Source organism: Chrysemys picta, chromosome 1, assembly GCF_011386835.1.
Source record: "Chrysemys picta bellii isolate R12L10 chromosome 1, ASM1138683v2, whole genome shotgun sequence".
In the NCBI taxonomy this organism is placed as follows: Eukaryota; Metazoa; Chordata; order Testudines; family Emydidae; genus Chrysemys; species Chrysemys picta.
In genome coordinates this window covers 164,033,844-164,051,624 of record NC_088791.1, presented here as the reverse complement: position 1 = coordinate 164,051,624, position 17,781 = coordinate 164,033,844, and the positions used below count along the sequence as shown (strand labels likewise).

Genomic DNA, 17,781 nt, shown 5'->3' with positions numbered 1-17,781 from the left:
GGTGTAAACAGCAATACAAAATGCTACACCTCTAAGAGGCACAGCACATAATGCACTTTGCACCCTCCTAATCCTAGTTTGCTGTGTCTGGGGCCTGTCTAAATTACAGTAGCCTCCTCAGTCTGATTTATCACATCCTATTGGGCTGCATGCTATCACCCTGCCTCCAATATGATCCTCACATCCCCAGAACATCCCCTGCACACTCCTATGCCAGCACTTGCAAAGGGGTCCTCAGAAGGCAACTTCATGGCTGTCTTCCCTAATTCTAGTGCTAGGGGACTTCTCCCTTAGGTAGAACCAGGGCTTTTAGAGTCACTTTATGCTGCTTTGGACCTCTTAGATGGTGTACAGGGGCCAGAGTGGCAGGGGTGAAAAGCTCACCTTCAGAGTTTGTCATCCAGGTAGATAGATTAGTGCCATCTACTCTAAAAATTGGAACTATGTTAGTATGACTGCCTGCACCCCTGTATTCACATCCAGCACTCTAATAATCTTTGTACAACATATATCTTGTGAAGTATCATTTGAAAAGTAATAACTTGCTGGTCAATAATATCATAGTGTACGTAGCAACATAAAGTTGTGAATTTCCCCTGTGTGAAGTTAGTAGCACATGTTCAAACCCACAGAGCACTGATTAGGCAGGAGTGGTTAAGCAGGTCTGTCTTAAACAAAGGAATGTGTGTTCACATCAGTTTACATATAAGAAGTAAACAAGATGCGACACTGGCAGACCAAATGCCAGCTCTTGCCAAGTCTTCATTGCTGGAAACCAGTGGTTTTCACCTGTGTGTTAGTATGGTTAAGATGAGTATTGGACTTATAAAAATGCATTTAGTTTTAGACTTTATGAAATATTTGTAAGCTGCTGCACGTATTAATCTCACCTATAATAGTTTATCACATGCTATAAGGTAATATTTAAGTTTTTGCTTTGTAACAGTAAAAAATGTTTGCTCTGAAACTGGGAACCCACTCAGGAGGGACTATCTCCTGCCCATTAAGTAGGCCTATCCAACTAAATTGGCCTTTGTGGGACATTAAAATACAATGACTTTGTTAACTGCCCCCTCACACCCACGAAGAGGCTATGTGCAAAAGGGCTTCTCCCATCAGCTTGAATTCTGGAAGAAAATAAAAATAGCTGACAAGAAAATTGTTCATCTTTTGCTGTTTGGACTCACAGGGCTGGAGCTCTGAAGCGGAAGCAGAAATCTCCCCAGTTTCCTGGGTTAGCCCTAAAAAACATTCAGAACTGACAGATTACGACAACTCTGTCACCTTTTGAAACCACAGATGGTAACTTATTTGTGTGTATTTGTTTGCCTGCCTTTTCCTTGTAATAACTCTCTCATTTCTTGTCTTAGATAGTTTCCTATAGGATTAACTACAAGTGTTGTCTTTGGGGTGAGATGGGTGGTACAAATTGACCTTGACTGGTCTCTTGGGACTGGGAGCGACATGAATATTTTGTGGTCTTTGGGGTATAGCAACCATCTATCACAAAGTCCAGCTTGTGTGGGTGGCAAGATAGACTGGAATGCCCAAGGGGACTGTCTGTGACTCCATGGTAAGACTGTTATAGTGTTTTAGGAGTTCACGCTTGTTACTGGGCTGGTGAAACCTAATTGGGGTCTCTGCTCTGTTTCTTGGCAGTCTGCCTGAGGTTGGCACTCACAGTCATGAGTCACCCCCTGTACAGAGAAGATATTATACACTCACCTAGTGCACGTATAGCCACAATAAACATGCTTGTGTTGCTGAAATCAGCATTACGATTTTGAATTACTGTGTAAATTAAAATAATTTGCGGGCAGGGTTTTCCTGTATCCACCAGAGGTGGAAGGGAGTACTATGTGCAGATGCAGTCTGGCAGTGAGTGTTTTAATGTGAACTTTGGGTACTAAATGATAGGAAAGTCATTTCCCTCACCAGTCATTTCCATTATTAAAGCTTTTTTGTGGATGGGTTTTACCCTTTAGCCACCTTAACTGGATTTTAACCAAGTTTTTCTTGGTGTGACTACAAACTGGAGTCACTTCATCTCCCACTAAAGGTAAGTGCAACTACCTACAGGTATGCACTGAAGACAAGAGTATCATGGTGCACAGTAACACCTCAGGGCAAGCAGTAAAGGGGAATTCTTTTCCCATTGAAATGGCATGAAGAATGTAAGGAGGCAGAATGCAATTTTCCATTAAGAACCCTGAGCCCTTGAATGCTAAAGAAGAGCATGAAATACCAGCCTTTTACAATTGTGTGGGTGTTAGTGCGCAGCAGACATTCTTTTGGAGCAGGGCTGACTCTATGAGGGTGCGGGGTCCGGGGCTGAAATGACGAATCTGTCATTTCTGGGACCGACCCATCACTTCCGGGACCGAGTGTGCCCAGCGACGGCCAATCGCATCGGCACTTCTGGGACCAACCTGTTCCCAGCGCAGACCAACTGCACCAGTGGCCCGTGGGGCCACCCAAAGCACGGGGCCCAGAGTGGTCGCCCCGATTCAGCATATCCAAGGGACGGCTTTGCTTTGGAGCATTGCACAATACAGACTACAGGCCTGTAATCACTGAATTCAATGGGAATATTCATATACAAAAAGTTATGCACATATAGAAGTCTTTATAGCATCAGGGATTCTATGAATAAAATATGCTTACCTTCCACTGTGATGCAGGCCCCATTTCTGTGCCTTCTTTTCACTTAGAGAAAATATTTTGAACACTTTTCCTACCACTGTCCACAATTCCAGTGCTTGTTACATCCCTCACCAGCAGCATTGCCTTCCTCTGCAGCACCATAGTGATAAGTCTGACATTACAAATTGTTTTATGAATGTGTAAGGTGTGAGGCCTTCTTCTTCAGCAGCCAGATTGAGAGACAGCAACCATGAGCTAAATTGCAGAGAGCCACATCTTCACTTTCCATCTAAATTGCACCAAAACAATATAATATTGGGCTGTTAAGAAGTACTGGCTAAGCTCCTGTCTTAATAGTACCCATCATCACTAGAGAAAGAAACAAATCTTAAAATGTTTAAAGAAAAGTTTGTTTGATGGTATTCTGTCTGGCATGAAATCACTTAGCAGCAGTTGTGATGGTGAAATCTATACTTTTCTATTGTTTTTGCCTTTATGGCCCCTACTTCTGTATGGTCTCGGTCTGATTCTTTGATTGTTTCTGTCTGTTGAATAACTGATTTTGCAAGATTTAAATCAACTACGTGGTGGGGTATGATTGGTCAAAGAATTGTTTCATAATACTTTAGTAAAATGATTGGTTAAAATAGAGCTAATCAGGACTCAAGTTTCACTATATAAACTTGGGTCCACGAAGGAGACGGGGGTGGGGGTGGGGGAGGAAGAAGAATAAGGAAAGACCTGAAAGAAGAACTCACCTGCAATCCACAGCCCAAGATCGGAGCTGCTAGAATCCTCTGCAGGACCATGACGTGCAGCAACCAGAACCTAGACGAGACTGACCTAGCCTGGCCAACAGGGAATGTCTGCCTGTGTGATCAGGCTTGGTGAGCAGAGCATTGCATGTTTAGTGGGTGTATTCTGCTTGGTAATTGTTAATAAATAGAGGTTAAGGATATTACTGTGTAAGACTCTTTCACTGGGAATAAGTCTCGCAAACCCATAGAAGATTATGCCCTGAGCTGTAGGAACTGGGTAAGGGTAGGTGCCTTTCACCCTGAGCCCTAGAGAAAATGGAAAGGGTGTGTGTGGGTGCTAAATTAACTGAGTTATGCCTTGAGCCCATGGAAGGGTAAAGGTGGGGCACCCTAGAGTGTGTGGGTAACAAAGGTGTTTCTGTTTTCTAGCTTCCCAACAAGCCTGGGCCACTTATGAGTAAGGCAGAACATCAAATATTTGTCAGTGTCAAAAGAAGGCCCCAGGTATTTGAAAACCCCAAGCAAATCCTTCAAGATGTCTCATTTTTACTTGGGTCAAATGAGTTTGGTGACATCCTCCTACATTTCTTCCCTAGTGAACAACTGACCACAGCACAAACCCATTTTGACATGTAAGCATGATTGTCTCTTTCATTCCTGAGAGATTCCAGTAGGCCTTGGCTGAAGGGTCATATAGGTTAAGGGAAGGAGACAGGAGCAGCTGGTGGTAAGTAGTGAGTCCCAGGGAAGGACAGGCTCCAGAACTTTGGATGCCAAACCATCCCCAACTCTATGCTTACTGTAGTCTGCAGTACACTCAGTGATGGTCAGTAGAGCAAGGAGGTGGCTCTGTCCTTTTCCCCAGTTCATTCTGCTGCTGTCCAGGCAATTTGTTTTAAAGCAGAACCTTGTGCTCTGAAAAAGCATCTGGAAACAAGGAGGAGCTGCCAGCCTAGCTGCCCCTACTAGTGGCTGTTGCTACGGAGGAGAAAGAAGATGCCTTCAGAGAATGGAGCTATCATTAGGAATAGACTTCCCAGGCACACACAGAAAGGGAATGTGCCAGGGAAAAGGGGACAAAGCAGCAGGGCAGTATGCAAGGGTGCCAGGAATCAGGGAAATTATGTGGAAGGTCAGAGAACATGCAACAGGAAAACATGTGCATGAAAAGGAGCAGAAAGAGACGAGGTGATAGGGCAGCATGAGCAGGGGAGAGAGGAACAGAACAGATGGAAAGGGAAGAGGTGAAATGAGGACCACAAGGAGACAATGTGATTCATTTTTTCCCCCAAAAAGGACAAACACCCTTCATACACAGAGCTGAAACACATTAACTACTTCCCTTGTATTACTTTCCAATGCAAGCCACTGCCACATTCACCCCAGAGATATGACGTGATCATGAATGGGAGGAGACATGGTCCATACAATCGAGACTGGGCAATGATTCACATAATCCTAAATAGCAGAGTGAGATGTCCAGGAGGCAATCCCTCAACTAAGATGTGGTCCAAACTCTGAAAAAGAGTGATAGAAGGCCGGTTCTAAATGTGTTCCAAACCCCATGCTAGGCACTAATGTAATATGAAACACTCTGTCCCCTCCTATCCCAGGGTTAACCTGCCATCTCCTGCAGAACTCATAGCACCTGCTGCCCCCCAGCTACATAATGCCTGCTAGGAAATCCGATCCTTGCTTTTGAAAGAAATTCTAATGCTTGAGGCTATGACCAGACTCTACCCTGTTGTTGCCAACCCCGGAAACTGGATGTAGGCTTGTGAGCGGAGGTGGATTTCCTTCCCCACCTCTTCCTTTTTCACTAATCCTGAATTTTTAAAAGGCTCCTCCATGAATCACATGTACCAGAGCTCTATTACTGTATCTCCTTTGAGGCATTGCAATGGAATTACAAGAAGCTAGACAGCAGATGATTAGACTATGAAGCGACAGATAAAGAATGACGGACATGGGGCAGCTACCTCACTTTCATTCTTTAATTGCAGCTCAACAACTGACCACGGGGAACAGAACCATCCTCCTTGGCCTGCATGGAGAATTCAAGATCCTTATTACTTCAATTTAGGTTTCCCCACAGAGCAAACAGTCCAGCCATGACTCTGAACAAGCCACCCTCTAGCCTGCTGAACACAGCTAAGACTTTTGTGAAGACTACCTAGCAGGGGTCAGCATGCCAACAATCTAAACTTTAGTGCTATGGACTTGTCCTGGTGAAACTTCAGAGGGTCCTTCAAAAAAATAAATGTAGAACTAGATATCCCTGTTCCCACACAGAAAAAAAGTGACTGTGGTTTGATTAGAAATTTGTCTGTAAAGATGCAGTTAAGGGATGCACATGTACAGGGGATTGGGGATGGTTTCCAGCCATAGGTCATTAGGTTAGGACTTTGGAAAGTGTACTTGACCCATGCCAAAATGGCCTTCTCCTGAGAACGAACTGGCATGTGGGTCGCGGTGTGAACACAGAAAGCGCTAATCTGAGTGAATGCTGATGGCTACTTGGGAGCAACAGTGATGCACCTCTCTGTCTTTTGTCGTTAGAAGCTCTCAATGGCCCTTTGGGGATTGATGTGGTTACATCAGCAGTGGACTATTTTTCTGGTGAACTGTAAAATCAAGCAACTGACTGCTTCCGGTCAGTAAAGATCCTGCGTGTTTTTGTCAAGAATAGCTATGCTAACCCTGCTGTCCTGGCTAAACGCCAACTTAGGTAATTAAGTTCTGCCTGTCTTTAAAAATACACATCCTGTTGTCGTTTTTAAAGCTAACTCCTCACTTACTCTCCTTCATCTTATTGTGTAGTGAAGCTGATGAAGAGTGGCTGCTGTGTTCCATTCTAACCCTGACTGTATTTCAGTGGGTAGGTGAAGGGGGTGGGTCAGTCAGAGGAGCAAAGCATCATGGCAGTAACGTGGAATGTCCATGCCAGGGCAGGTGAAGACAGGAAAGCAGAGAAAGTCAAGGAGATGGCGAAAAAGTCATTTAGGGGCAGATGGAAAGGGTATTGTGTGGTTATGCAGAGGCCAAGAGGAGGTATAGTAAGAGCCCATGCTTGTTTTTTCTCTGAAGCTGAAAGAGATGCTGATTTGTGTCTCATGAGAGGGACTGACAACGTGAAAGCAGCACATTTACAAAAAGAAAAATGGGTCTTTGTTTTGAGCTGGTGATATGGTTGTTTCCCGCCCCCTGCAAATTTAGCTTTGCCCTTGCCTGCTGGAGTTTCTCTGACAACCCTTTTTAATCACCAGTGGCATATGTGGAAATGGAAATTGTTATCTCCAGCCCTGACCTCACCTTCCTGCCTTTATTGTGCCACTGAAACGGAAGTGAATTCTCAAACCTCAGAGTAAAAGCATCCCTGAATGGATGTCAGTCACAAAGCCTGAAGAACTGAGAGGGGAAATATTGTGGGCAGACACCAATGCCTCTGAATAGTACATTTACTGTAATTGAAATAAGCTACTGAGGGGAAAACAGACAATGAACAGACTGATCTAATGCTTCTGAGCAGTAAACATATTGTCACTCACAAAGGAGGGGTGGAGCAGTTTCTTAAGGGATACTGGGGAAGCACATGGGGGAGGGGGATGCTCTGATTGGTTGTGTTCTTGTAAAGGACATATGTATGTATAAGGAAAGGAGGAGTGGTCAAGCAAACTTCTCCCAGGTCACTTGTGCTTGCTATTTATTGCACAATGCACTTCAGTTACCAATCAGCAGTACCTCTTGCTGTTTCATTCCTACCCTCCTCTGCCAGTGCAAATCATCATAGTATAGATGTTGTTCTGGATCTGAGCCCTACGCAGCTCTGCCAGATACACTTCAACTCTAATCCGTATCACCCTCTGCTCTTCTAAACTAGAGAAGAAAAATAAAAAAAACCCTGTAATAATAGAAGACAAGAGAAAGAAAAAATATACGCTCATGAGTAACTGTATAGAGTCACAGGGCTAGAAGGAACCAGTAGGGTCATCTAGTCTAACACTGTGCCAAGATGCAGGATTTGTTATGGCTAAACCATCCAAGACAGATGGCTATCCAGCCTCCTTTGGAAAAACCTCTAGTGAAGGAGCTTCCACAACTTCCCTAGGCGTCTGTTCCATTATCCTACTGTTCTTACAATTAGCAAGTTTTTCCTGAGATTTAATCTGAATCTGCTATGCTGTAGTTTGAACCCATTTCCTCTTGTTCCTCCCCGCTGTAGCAAGAGAGAACAACTTTTCTCCATATTTTTTATGGCAGACTTTCAAGTATTTGAAGACCACTATCATGTCTTTCTTTAATATCTTATTTTCCAAACTAAACATACTCTGGTCCTTCAGCCTTTGCTCGTATGGCTTGCATTCCATCCCTTTGATCATCTGTGTCATGCACCTCTGGATCCTTTCCAGTTTTTTTACATCCTTTCTATACATGGTGATCAAAATTGGACACCGTACTCCAGCTGAGGCCTAACCAATGCCGAATAGAGCAGTTCTATCACCTCCCGTGACTTGCATGCTATGCCTCTGTTAATGCAACCTAAAATTCCGTTTGCTTTTTTTGCAACAGCATCACATTGCTGACTCATTTTGCGGTTGTGATCCACCACTACTCCCAGATCATCCTCAGCAGTGCTGCTGCCACGGCAGTTATCCCCCATTGTGTATTTGTGCATTGGGGTTTTCTTCCCTAAGTGTAGCACCTTACATTTGTCTTTGCTGAATTTCATTTGTTGTCTATAATCAAGTTCTCCAATTTATCAAGATCCCACTGAATTTTAGCTCTATCCTCCAAAGTGTTGGTAACTCCCACTAGCTTTGCGTCAGCTGCAGATTTGACCAGTATGCTCTCTACTCCTACATCCAGGTCAAAGATGTTAAATAACACTGGACCCAGAGCAGATCCCTGTGGAACTTCACACGAGACCTTCCACCAATCTGACATCATTCCATTAATAGTTACTCCTTGTTTGTGGTTGTTTAACCAATTATGCATCCGCTTAATGGTAGTTCCGCCAAGCCCGCATTTCTCCAGCTTACTTATCAGTATGTCATGTGGGACTGTATCAAAAGCCTTGCTGAAGTCCAGGTATATTATGTCAACTGCATCCCCCCATCCACACAACCAGTTACCCTGTCAAAGAAGGAAATCAAGCTGGTTGGGCAATATGATTTGTTCTTGGTAAATCTATGCTGGCTGCTAGTGATTACCTCCTCATCCACCAGGTATTCACAAATTGAATGTTTTCTACATTGCTCTAGTAGCTTCCCAGGTATCAAAGTTAGGCTGACTGATCTATAGTTCCAGGACTCCTCCTTTTTCCCCTTTTGAAAGGTGGGCACTATGTTAGCCCTTTGCCAGTGTTCCAGGACTTCTCCTGTCATCCATTGAGATTGTAAGTATTATTGCATACAAGGTAGATGTTGTGCCAGTCTGCTACTTTCCTTTGAGCACATAGGTACAACCTCACAGGCCTCAAAGTAAAAAGTTACTCCAGGCACTCCAGCTTGTGGGGAAGAGGATTTTAGCTTTTCCGCACCACCTAATGGGACTCTCATAGTGCCAGGAGTGACTTTCAGTTGAGAATGCCAAACTCAGGACAGACTGTCAGAAAATAGGGCAGATACTCCAAACTGGTGGTATACTCTATCATTAGATTTCACCAAACCAGCAATAAAAATGTACTTCTGGACTATATTTTCCCTGGAATATAGACAGTCCCCTTGGCATTCCAGCCTCTTACTACCATCCAGCCAAACTGAACTTTATGATGAAAGGTTATTAAAACCAAAACTCGCCACACATTAGGTTCTTCCAGTCCCAAAGGACTAGTCACTTACCCCAGGTCAAAATATGCTCCAGATCTCCCCAAATACAATGCTGGTAGCCAATTTCTTTAGTATCTAAAACTAAAATTTATTAGCTAAGAGAAGAAATTAGTTGTTAAAAGGTCAAAGGAGATAAAATGCACTACTGTTGAATCAGAATACATGAGTCCAGTTGTTAGCAGAGATATAATGTCTGCTAATTCTCCATAAGTCTTTTAGAATCTTTCAGGGTGTCCCAAAATAGTATTTGGGGGATCTCAGTCCAATGGGTCAAACTCCCCATTTAGAGTTCAGCAGATCAGAGGTGGCAGGATTGTGCCCAAGGTCCATTTTTATAGCTCTTTCACACAAAGAACACGTTGATAGGTGTCCAGACAGAAAAAAACAGTCACAGCTTATGTGTTCCTCTGATGAATAATAGGTGACCAAGGCTGTGAATGTCCCATTGTTAACCAATGACCCTTGCTTTAAAGTCAACCACCCTTTCCTTTAAAGATTTAAGACTTCACTCTGGTTGCCAGGCCATTCAAAGATAATGCATTTAGTAACTGCCCTTCAACCTAATATGATGGTCTACAGCAATGGTTCTCATGGCCAATGTGACATCCTCAGGACCAAACAGGTAGTATTGGATGTGGCCCACAATGGTAAATAGGCTGAGAACCACTGGTCTGCAGGAGGTTTACATTATAAGTTAACAAGTTTCAGATAGACTTAGGCCTTGTCTACATTAAGCAGTTTTGTCGGCAAAAGACAGCTTTTGTCGACAAAACAGTGGGGGTGTATACGCTACTACATTACTCTGGTGACAAAACTGTCCTGTTTTGCCAACAAAATAAAACCCCCTCAACGAGAGGCATGGAGCTTTTTGTGGAAAAATTAGAGCGACAAAGCATCAGTGTAAACACTGCATTTGTTACGTCGCCATAACTGGCCTCCACTCACTGTTCTGCTCTGCTCACTATTTTGAACTCCACTGCCCTGCACCCAGCTACACAGGCATGTACTCCTCCCCTTTCAAGCCCCCAGGAACTATGAAAATTCCTCAGGGTGCAGAGTTCACCTAGCTACTGCCCTGCTGAGCATGACAGCAGCAAATGCACTGCTGCCTGGATTACAGGGGAGGAGTGGATCATCTTGGTCTGTTCTGAGGGGAGGCTGTGGGAGAACTCAGAGGAAATCACAGAATCATTAATGTGGAATCCTGCTCTCCCCGGCACTAGGAACACAGCCGCAAGCAGGCCGGGTGGGCTGCTGCTGGGAGATGGGGGAAGAGACTCTGCCATGCAGTGCAGAGCCAGCGAGGGAGCCTGAGGCTGATGACCGGGGGGGGAGGGTCCGGGGGGGCAGTGTTCCCCTCCCCCAAGATTGGTTGCTTCAGTCTCCTGTCTGTACGTAAAGAGACATAGGGTTGCCAACTGTCTAATCACACAAACCTAAACACCCTTTCTCCGCCCCTTCTCCAAGGCCCTGCCACTTCCACAAGGCCCCACCCCACTTACTCCATTCCCCCCTCCCTCCATCGCTCACTCTCCCCGACCCTCACTCACTTTCACCGGGATGGGGCAGGGAGTTGGGGTGTAGGAGGTAGTGTGGGGTGCAGGCTCTGGGAGGGAGTTTGGGTGTTGGAGGGGGCTTTGGGCTAGGGTAGGGGGTTGGGTATGGGAGGGGGTTGAGGGGTGCAGGCTCCAGGAGGGGGCCCAGGGCTGAGCCTGGGCAGAGGTCGGGGTGCAGGCTCCAGGAGGGGGCTCAGGGTTGAGCCTAGGGCAGGGGTGCAGGCTCTGAAAGGGAGTTTGGGTGCAGGAGGGAGCTCAGGGATGGATCAGAGAGTTCGGGGTGCGGGCTCCGGCCAGGCAGTGTTTACATCGGGTGGCTACCAGTCGGCGGCGCAGCGGGGCTAAGACAGGCTGCCTGCCTGCCCTGGTCCTGGGCCACTCCCGGAAGTGGTCTTCAGGTCTCTGCAGCCCCTAGGCACCTGGGCAGCCATGGAGGCTCGAACGCCGACTCTGCAGCTCCCCTTGGCCAGGAACTGTGGCCAATAGGAGTTGCAGGGGTGGAGCCTGCCTTAGCCATGCTGTGCTGCTGACCGGGAGCCAGCCGAGGTAAGCGGAGCCAGGGGGCTCCGTGCGCCGCTCCCAGAAGTGGCCAGCACATCCTTGCAGCCCTGAAAGGGGGCTAGGAGGCACTGCACACTGCCCTTACCTGCAGGGATCACCCCTGCAGCTCCCATTGGCCACAGTTCCCGGCGAATGGGCGCTGTGGAATCGGTGCTCGGGGTGAGGGCAGTGCGCGGAGACCCCTGCCTCCCCCACCCACCCAGGGGCCGCAGGGACGTGGCAGTTGCTTCTGGGAGGAGCGCAGGGGCAGGCAGGGAGCCTGCTTTAGCCCTGCTGCATGCTGGACTTTCAGCACCTAAAATCTCCCGGGTTGGCTTCAGTAGCCTCTGGGAGATAGAGCCTGATTCTGGGAGACTCCCAGCAAAACCAGGAGGGTTGGCAATTCTAAAGAGACAGCATGTTGACACACTCACTTTCTTCCAACGCACACTCTCTCTCACACACACTGTCTCCCTCCCCCCCACACACTCCCTGTCACACACACTACTCCCCTTAAACCCCCCTCACTTCCGTTAAAAAGCAGCTGGCAATCTAGTAGGATGCCCATGGAATGATGAAATTGAGAAACCTGCATCATGTGATGCTGTGCCTGCCCCATGAGGCATCGCAAACCCTTCCCAAAGCACCCTGCAGCCAGTTGCACAGTGGGATAGCTACCCCCAGTGCACTGCTCCCTGTGTTTATGCAAGAGCTGCTAGTGTGGATGTGCTCTGCTGATACAAGGAGCATAGTGTGGACATGCAACAGCGGCTTAATTAAAGTGGTAGCTGTATGTCAGCATAATTTGTGGTGACAAAACTCTGTAGTGTAGACAAGGCCTAAGACGCTACTATTATCCTTTTAAGTATCAGAGGGGTAGCTGTGTTAGTCTGTATCCACAAAAACAACAAGGAGTCCGGTGGCACCTTAAAGACGAACAGATTTATTTGGGCATATGCTTTCATGAGTAAAATACCCCACTTCTTCAGATGCATCTGAAGAAGTGGGGTTTTTTTACCCACGAAAGCTTATGCCCAAATAAATCTGTCTTTAAGGTGCCACCAGACTCCTCATTGTCCTTCTAGTAAACTTCATCTAAATGCAGGCCTTTTGATGTAATGACAATTGAGTATAGTTGCATACATAATGCAAAAGTAATATGGAGTTACAAGACATGAAAAGGATTTAGCAACTACAGGTTAAATGTATATCAGGGTAACCAAATTAACAGAATGTAGGTAAATACAATTACAATCTATTCTTGATTTTTATCAACACAAGTGAATGGGCTTGTGTCTGCTAACCTATTTATGTACCTTTGTTACCCCCACACAGTGAATTAACATTTCTTTGAGGTCATGCCCTAAGCTAACTAGCTGTCAGCACCACAGGGACATTTTGCTGAAGCCATTAACAGCTGTGGGAGTTTTTTGAAAGGTCAGTAAGTGGGTTGGGGTGCTGTAAGCTCAGAATTCTCCAGGAGTCACCCTCTGTCCCTCTCTACTAACTCTCCATACTCTGTCAGCACAGGGCTCAGACAAGGAAACAATTTCCCCCCTTCATTAATATTTTCAGATAGGGCCCAGGACAAAATCCCACCATCTCCACATAGTTTTTTAAAGGAAAAATGACAGTATTCTACCCTATATCTGAATTTTCATCATCACGGAAACATCTTCTCAGAGTTGGATTTTTCCCTCTCCCAAAACTGCCTTCTATCCTTTTGAACTAGGAATTGAATGGGGGTCAGCTCACAGCAGTTTGGTGCATCAGCATATTTATGTGGCGGGTCCCAGAATCTAAACTTAATCTCTTTTTAAATGAAAGTCAGTAGCCATTATGGCTGTACAAATAACCATAGTTTTACAAGTCATCCAAAGGACTGTACCTCCAGCAACACCTTAAAACCATGCTGGGGCTTTGGGTCATTTAGCAATGTGCTAACTTGTGGAAAAGTACCACCTACTGAGTCATTAACACAACTCCCTGCAGCAGCTTTGGGTGCCTCTCGGCCAGGTACCAACTTGCTTGGCTTGATTCTGCTTTGCTCAGATGGAGGAAATGGAATCACAGTATAAAGTGATGTGCAGTCTACTCAGAGAACAAATGCACGGAGCCTTTAATTTTCAAAATAGCTTTATTTGGTCTTTTTTCAGCATAGTTAGAACACAATGATAAATAATAGAGTCAGTGCATTAGTAAGAGAGGTAGCTTCAGATAAGAGAAGCATTAAGTAGCAATAACAAAGTCCCTAGGCACAACAGTAACTGTCAGCAACTATCTCTAATGTCCTTACAAACACATAGATGAATACACATTAATACACATACAAATGCTTGTATCACACTGGGGTAATGAAACAGTTGCAGTTCTGGGAAATTGAAGAAATCTGTCTTTCCTCACAGGAATGGATTTGAACTTTGAATCTGAAAGTTACTTTAGTCTCAAGAAACTCAGCTGCTAAATGTTCCCTGTTGCCTTAATAACTATGCATATAGCATTTACATAAAACTGTAACCCAGCATGTCTTACAAAAAGTTAAATAACGTGGAACATGACTGATGCTAGAACAAAAGCTAATGGACTAGAATAGCCAAATGCCTCACAGGAAGGTTTTAACAGTGCTCTAGATGGGATACAAGGCTTAAAACTTATATCCACAGGAGATTTAGATGTCTTAGAAATGACAGAAGAGAAGTAACAGCTGCAATATTCATTCATAGTGAAACATGCATAGGAATGACAGTAAACAGAGGGTCAGCTCAGCCACTTAATTCCCGCAATAATGCATGAGAACTGTCCACGGAGTCAGAGGAGCCCAGCTGCAGGGTAATGGATTAGAAAGCGTACACAGTGCTAGCAGATGCATTAGTGATACCTATTATGTTGTTATAACCATGTTGGGCCAGGATATTAGAGAGACAAGGTGGGTGAGGTAATACCTTTTATGGGACCAACTTCTGTAGGTCGGGTGGAGAGAGAAGCTTTCAAGCATATACAAAGATCTTCAGGACCTGAAGAAGAGCTGTGTATATGCTCAAAAGCTTGTCTCTTTCACCAACAGAAGGTGATTCAATAAAAGATATTACCTCACCCACCTTGTCTCTCTAACATCCTCTCAATAGACTACAAAGGGCTACTGTTTCTATAGGAACAGGAAGCCATGCCTGTCATGGATGACAGCTGCCGTTGGCCTGTGATTATTGCTATAGGTTCAGTGGGATTATTTGCACGCTTAAAATTAAGTACATGCTTAAGAATTTTGATGGATTAGGGCCACCATGTGCACACACATGCACAAAACCCAAAGCAAGAACAACAAAAAAGCACCACAGATATCTTCAGATAAAACATTTTGAGCTGTTCAGTTTCTCCAGAGCTTGACCTTTTCTTTAACTTGACCTCGTTAGAGAGAAAAGTTTAGGATATGCTGGTTTTCTTTAACCAAGCCCCTGCTAAACCCACCCATCCTTAACCAAATTAAAGTGACCAGTCTGGAACATGCCAAACCAGGATAACCTTAAAAAAAAATCCCAAAATGCCTTAAAGTCAGAAAAATCCTAATGTTGATGATGCATGAGGTGGTCAACTTTAAATAGCCATAACTTTAGATGAAGTCAATTTTTCTTCCAGCGTTGCTTAGATTTTTAAGACTCAGCTAGGCTTACAAAACAAGCCACATCCATGGTTTCTAGCTTCAGCTGTCTGAGTTAGCCCCAGCACAAAATTTCTGATAATAAATTATGAGCAGAAGTGTATTTTTCTCATTTGTACAACTCAAGAATGACCAAAGTGATTGTTTGAACTAAGAAGAAACAAAGATTGGGCTGAGACCAACACTAGAAACTTTAAGATCATATGGAATGTGTGAAAAAGTTAAGACAATTGAAAAAAAAAGGGTATTGGAATGAATGCTTGATCTCAGCTTGTAGTGATGGTGCATGCTGCCCTTATATAAGAACATGACATGGTGTCAAGGCTGATTCCCCACTCTGGCACTTCGAGTGCAGAAGGTGGGGGCCCACAAGGATTCTAAAAACTAATACTGGCCACTCCAGGCTTGTATTAAACTCCCAAGGTCACAGCTTTTCTCTGACCTTGGATTGGTAGATACTGCCACCACCCAAGTGCAGAATCCCTTTGAGAGCCCAGGTGCACTTGGGAATTCCTTCCTCAAGTCCTTTCACCCCCCCCCCCCCCCGCCACTCCGGGGAAGAGCTGAGAAAGAAAAAAAAAGGAAATCAGCTGTTGCCACCAGCTAATTAAACAACCGGTGCACTAACCTCTTAAGACACAAAAATCCAATTCTATTCTTATAAAAGGTAAATTTTATTTTTAAAAAAGGGAAGAAAATACATCTGGGAACTCAGACTATTGCTAGAATTTAAAAGAGCAACTACAAGGATTAAGCACCAAGAATAGTTTTCTTGCGGTCCTGCTTAAGAGTTATAGGCAAAACAAAAGCACTTGGGGTTAGCACAGAGGAATCCACAAGCCATAAAGAAATAAAATGGATAAACCTAATTGCGTCTTCCTAGACATTTCCTGATCTACTTGCATATCTGGGGTTTTAAATGAGTCGTTTCTAGGTATGATACTGATGATTTTTTCATACCTGGCCCAAGCTTCTTAAATCATAGCTCTGTCCTGTCTGCCTCTCCCCGGGAGAACAACAACAGACAGACAAAAGAGGAGTCATTTTTCAATTTTAAATAGTTCTAGCCTTCTCATTGGCTCTTTTGGCCAGGTGTTCACTCACTTCTTTTTACCTATGCATAGCAGTGAGACTTTTTAACCCTTTACAGGTAAAGCAATTAGAGAACAGCTACTAAGAGGGATTTTATAGCTACTGGCTGACTGCTTGGGGTGGCTCTACCCTGCATTTATCACACACGGTAAATCTATTTTATGCAAACTTTTACATAAATGCTGTTGAAGTCACACAAGCACACCCATTAGGCAGGTCAGAGTGTGCCATCTGATGTAACATTGAGAAGTAGGATGTTATCTCTAGGTGGAGGATAATTGCTGCCCTGTGCAAAAGCATTTGGTTATTCTGTATAAATAAGTTATCAAATGCAGAGTAGAGAGAGCTAGTCCAATGTCACGTAAAAGTCCAGGGAGGGCATTGTGCGGACTAGTCCAAACATTCTGGCAAGCGAGCAGGGAGTTAGCTGGGGCACTAGCTGGAATTTGTTACTTCAGAAAACACAAGAGGTATGATGGGTGAAAATGGAATGGAAAAGGAGCAATGAGGAATGCCAGTATTCCTATTTTTGGATTTTATTTTAACTCCTTCTTTCCTCTCCTCATTTTCAACCTTTAAAAATAATTTATTCTGGCTTTTTTAATCCTTAAGCTATTAGCTTTTATTCATTAGCTTTGCCACTACTGCTCTGTCTGGTTAACGGCCTGTCTTGAAATCCTATAGCTCTTTCACCAGTAGTGCCAGGTAAATGCAGTGTGGCTGGAGCCATGTTGAAGATCAACAGCAAGAGGAGGAATGTAAGGAAGGGAAGCAACAAGTCTTGTGAATGAATTCCCTGGACAGATGATCCAGATCCATCAGTCATTCACTGCTGAAGAAGCAGGGCCGGCTCCAGGGTTTTGGCCGCCCCAAGCAGCCAAAACAAAACAAAACAAAACAAAAAAGCTGAGATCGCGATCTAAAAAAAGCTGTGATCGCGATCTGCGGCGGCAATTCGGCGGGAGGTCCTTCACTCCCAGGCGGAGTGAGGGACCGTCCGCCGAATTGCCGCCAAATACCTGGACGTGCCGCCCCAAGCACCTGCTTGAGAAGCTGGTGCCTGGAGCCGGCCCTGTGAAGAAGAACCCGATCAGCTAGATAGGAGGAAAGAAGCAGGTGGATAGTTGCTGTCCAGTGGGACTGAGACAGATGACATTAGGTCTATCCCTTACATGTCTGAATCTGGTGTCACTGTTTTACTTCCTATCTTCCAGCTACAGAGTCTAGGTTGGATCACACTTCCCTTTTATTGATGTTACTTTCAGGCCACGCCAGGTCACTGCGCCTAATGCTGAATCAGGTTTGCCAAGGAATGATCCAGTAGATGGGTTAAGATGCTTTAGATTCTAGAAAAAAAAATGGAAGAAAATCTTGTTGATTGTTGAAAACAAGAAAAGCGGACTGACCAACTGCTTAAAATACAGCAGCAGCTGTAACTAAAGGTTCCCCTAGTCACATTATATTGAGTGTTGGATTTCTTATACACAGACAGGCTACCACGTAGCTTGAGTTCCACCTTTATTTCCCTTGCTTACCAGGAAGCATACTTCATCTGGAAATCTCTGTAGCACAGAGAGACATCTTGTGAATGAATTTCACAACTGCCAGTAAATATATAATTATGTAACATGTGATCTTTAGGGTTTTAACCCAGGACCTATTGACCTAACAACAGGAGCTCCGGTCTGCTAGCTCAAAGACTGTACAGA

General features: G+C 44.7%; 2 protein-coding genes across 4 annotated transcripts in view; one reads left to right on the top strand and one right to left on the bottom strand.

Annotated features, from left to right (window-relative positions):
- Nucleotides 1-17,781, top strand: part of BTLA (B and T lymphocyte associated) — a 177,276-nt gene that overhangs the window by 76,211 nt on the left and 83,284 nt on the right. The gene's annotated exons all lie outside the window — the stretch shown is intronic.
- The window catches only part of LOC101937388 (OX-2 membrane glycoprotein), a 51,512-nt gene continuing 47,174 nt past the window's right edge, over nt 13,444-17,781 (bottom strand). For all 3 annotated transcript variants that reach the window (XM_065588840.1, XM_065588843.1, XM_024103580.3), the window contains one exon: nt 13,444-17,418. Coding sequence is in view for 2 of the 3 variants with exons in the window: in XM_065588843.1 (XP_065444915.1) it covers nt 17,402-17,418 (17 nt within the window). In the remaining variant the exon portion in view is untranslated. The remainder of the gene's footprint in view (nt 17,419-17,781) is intronic.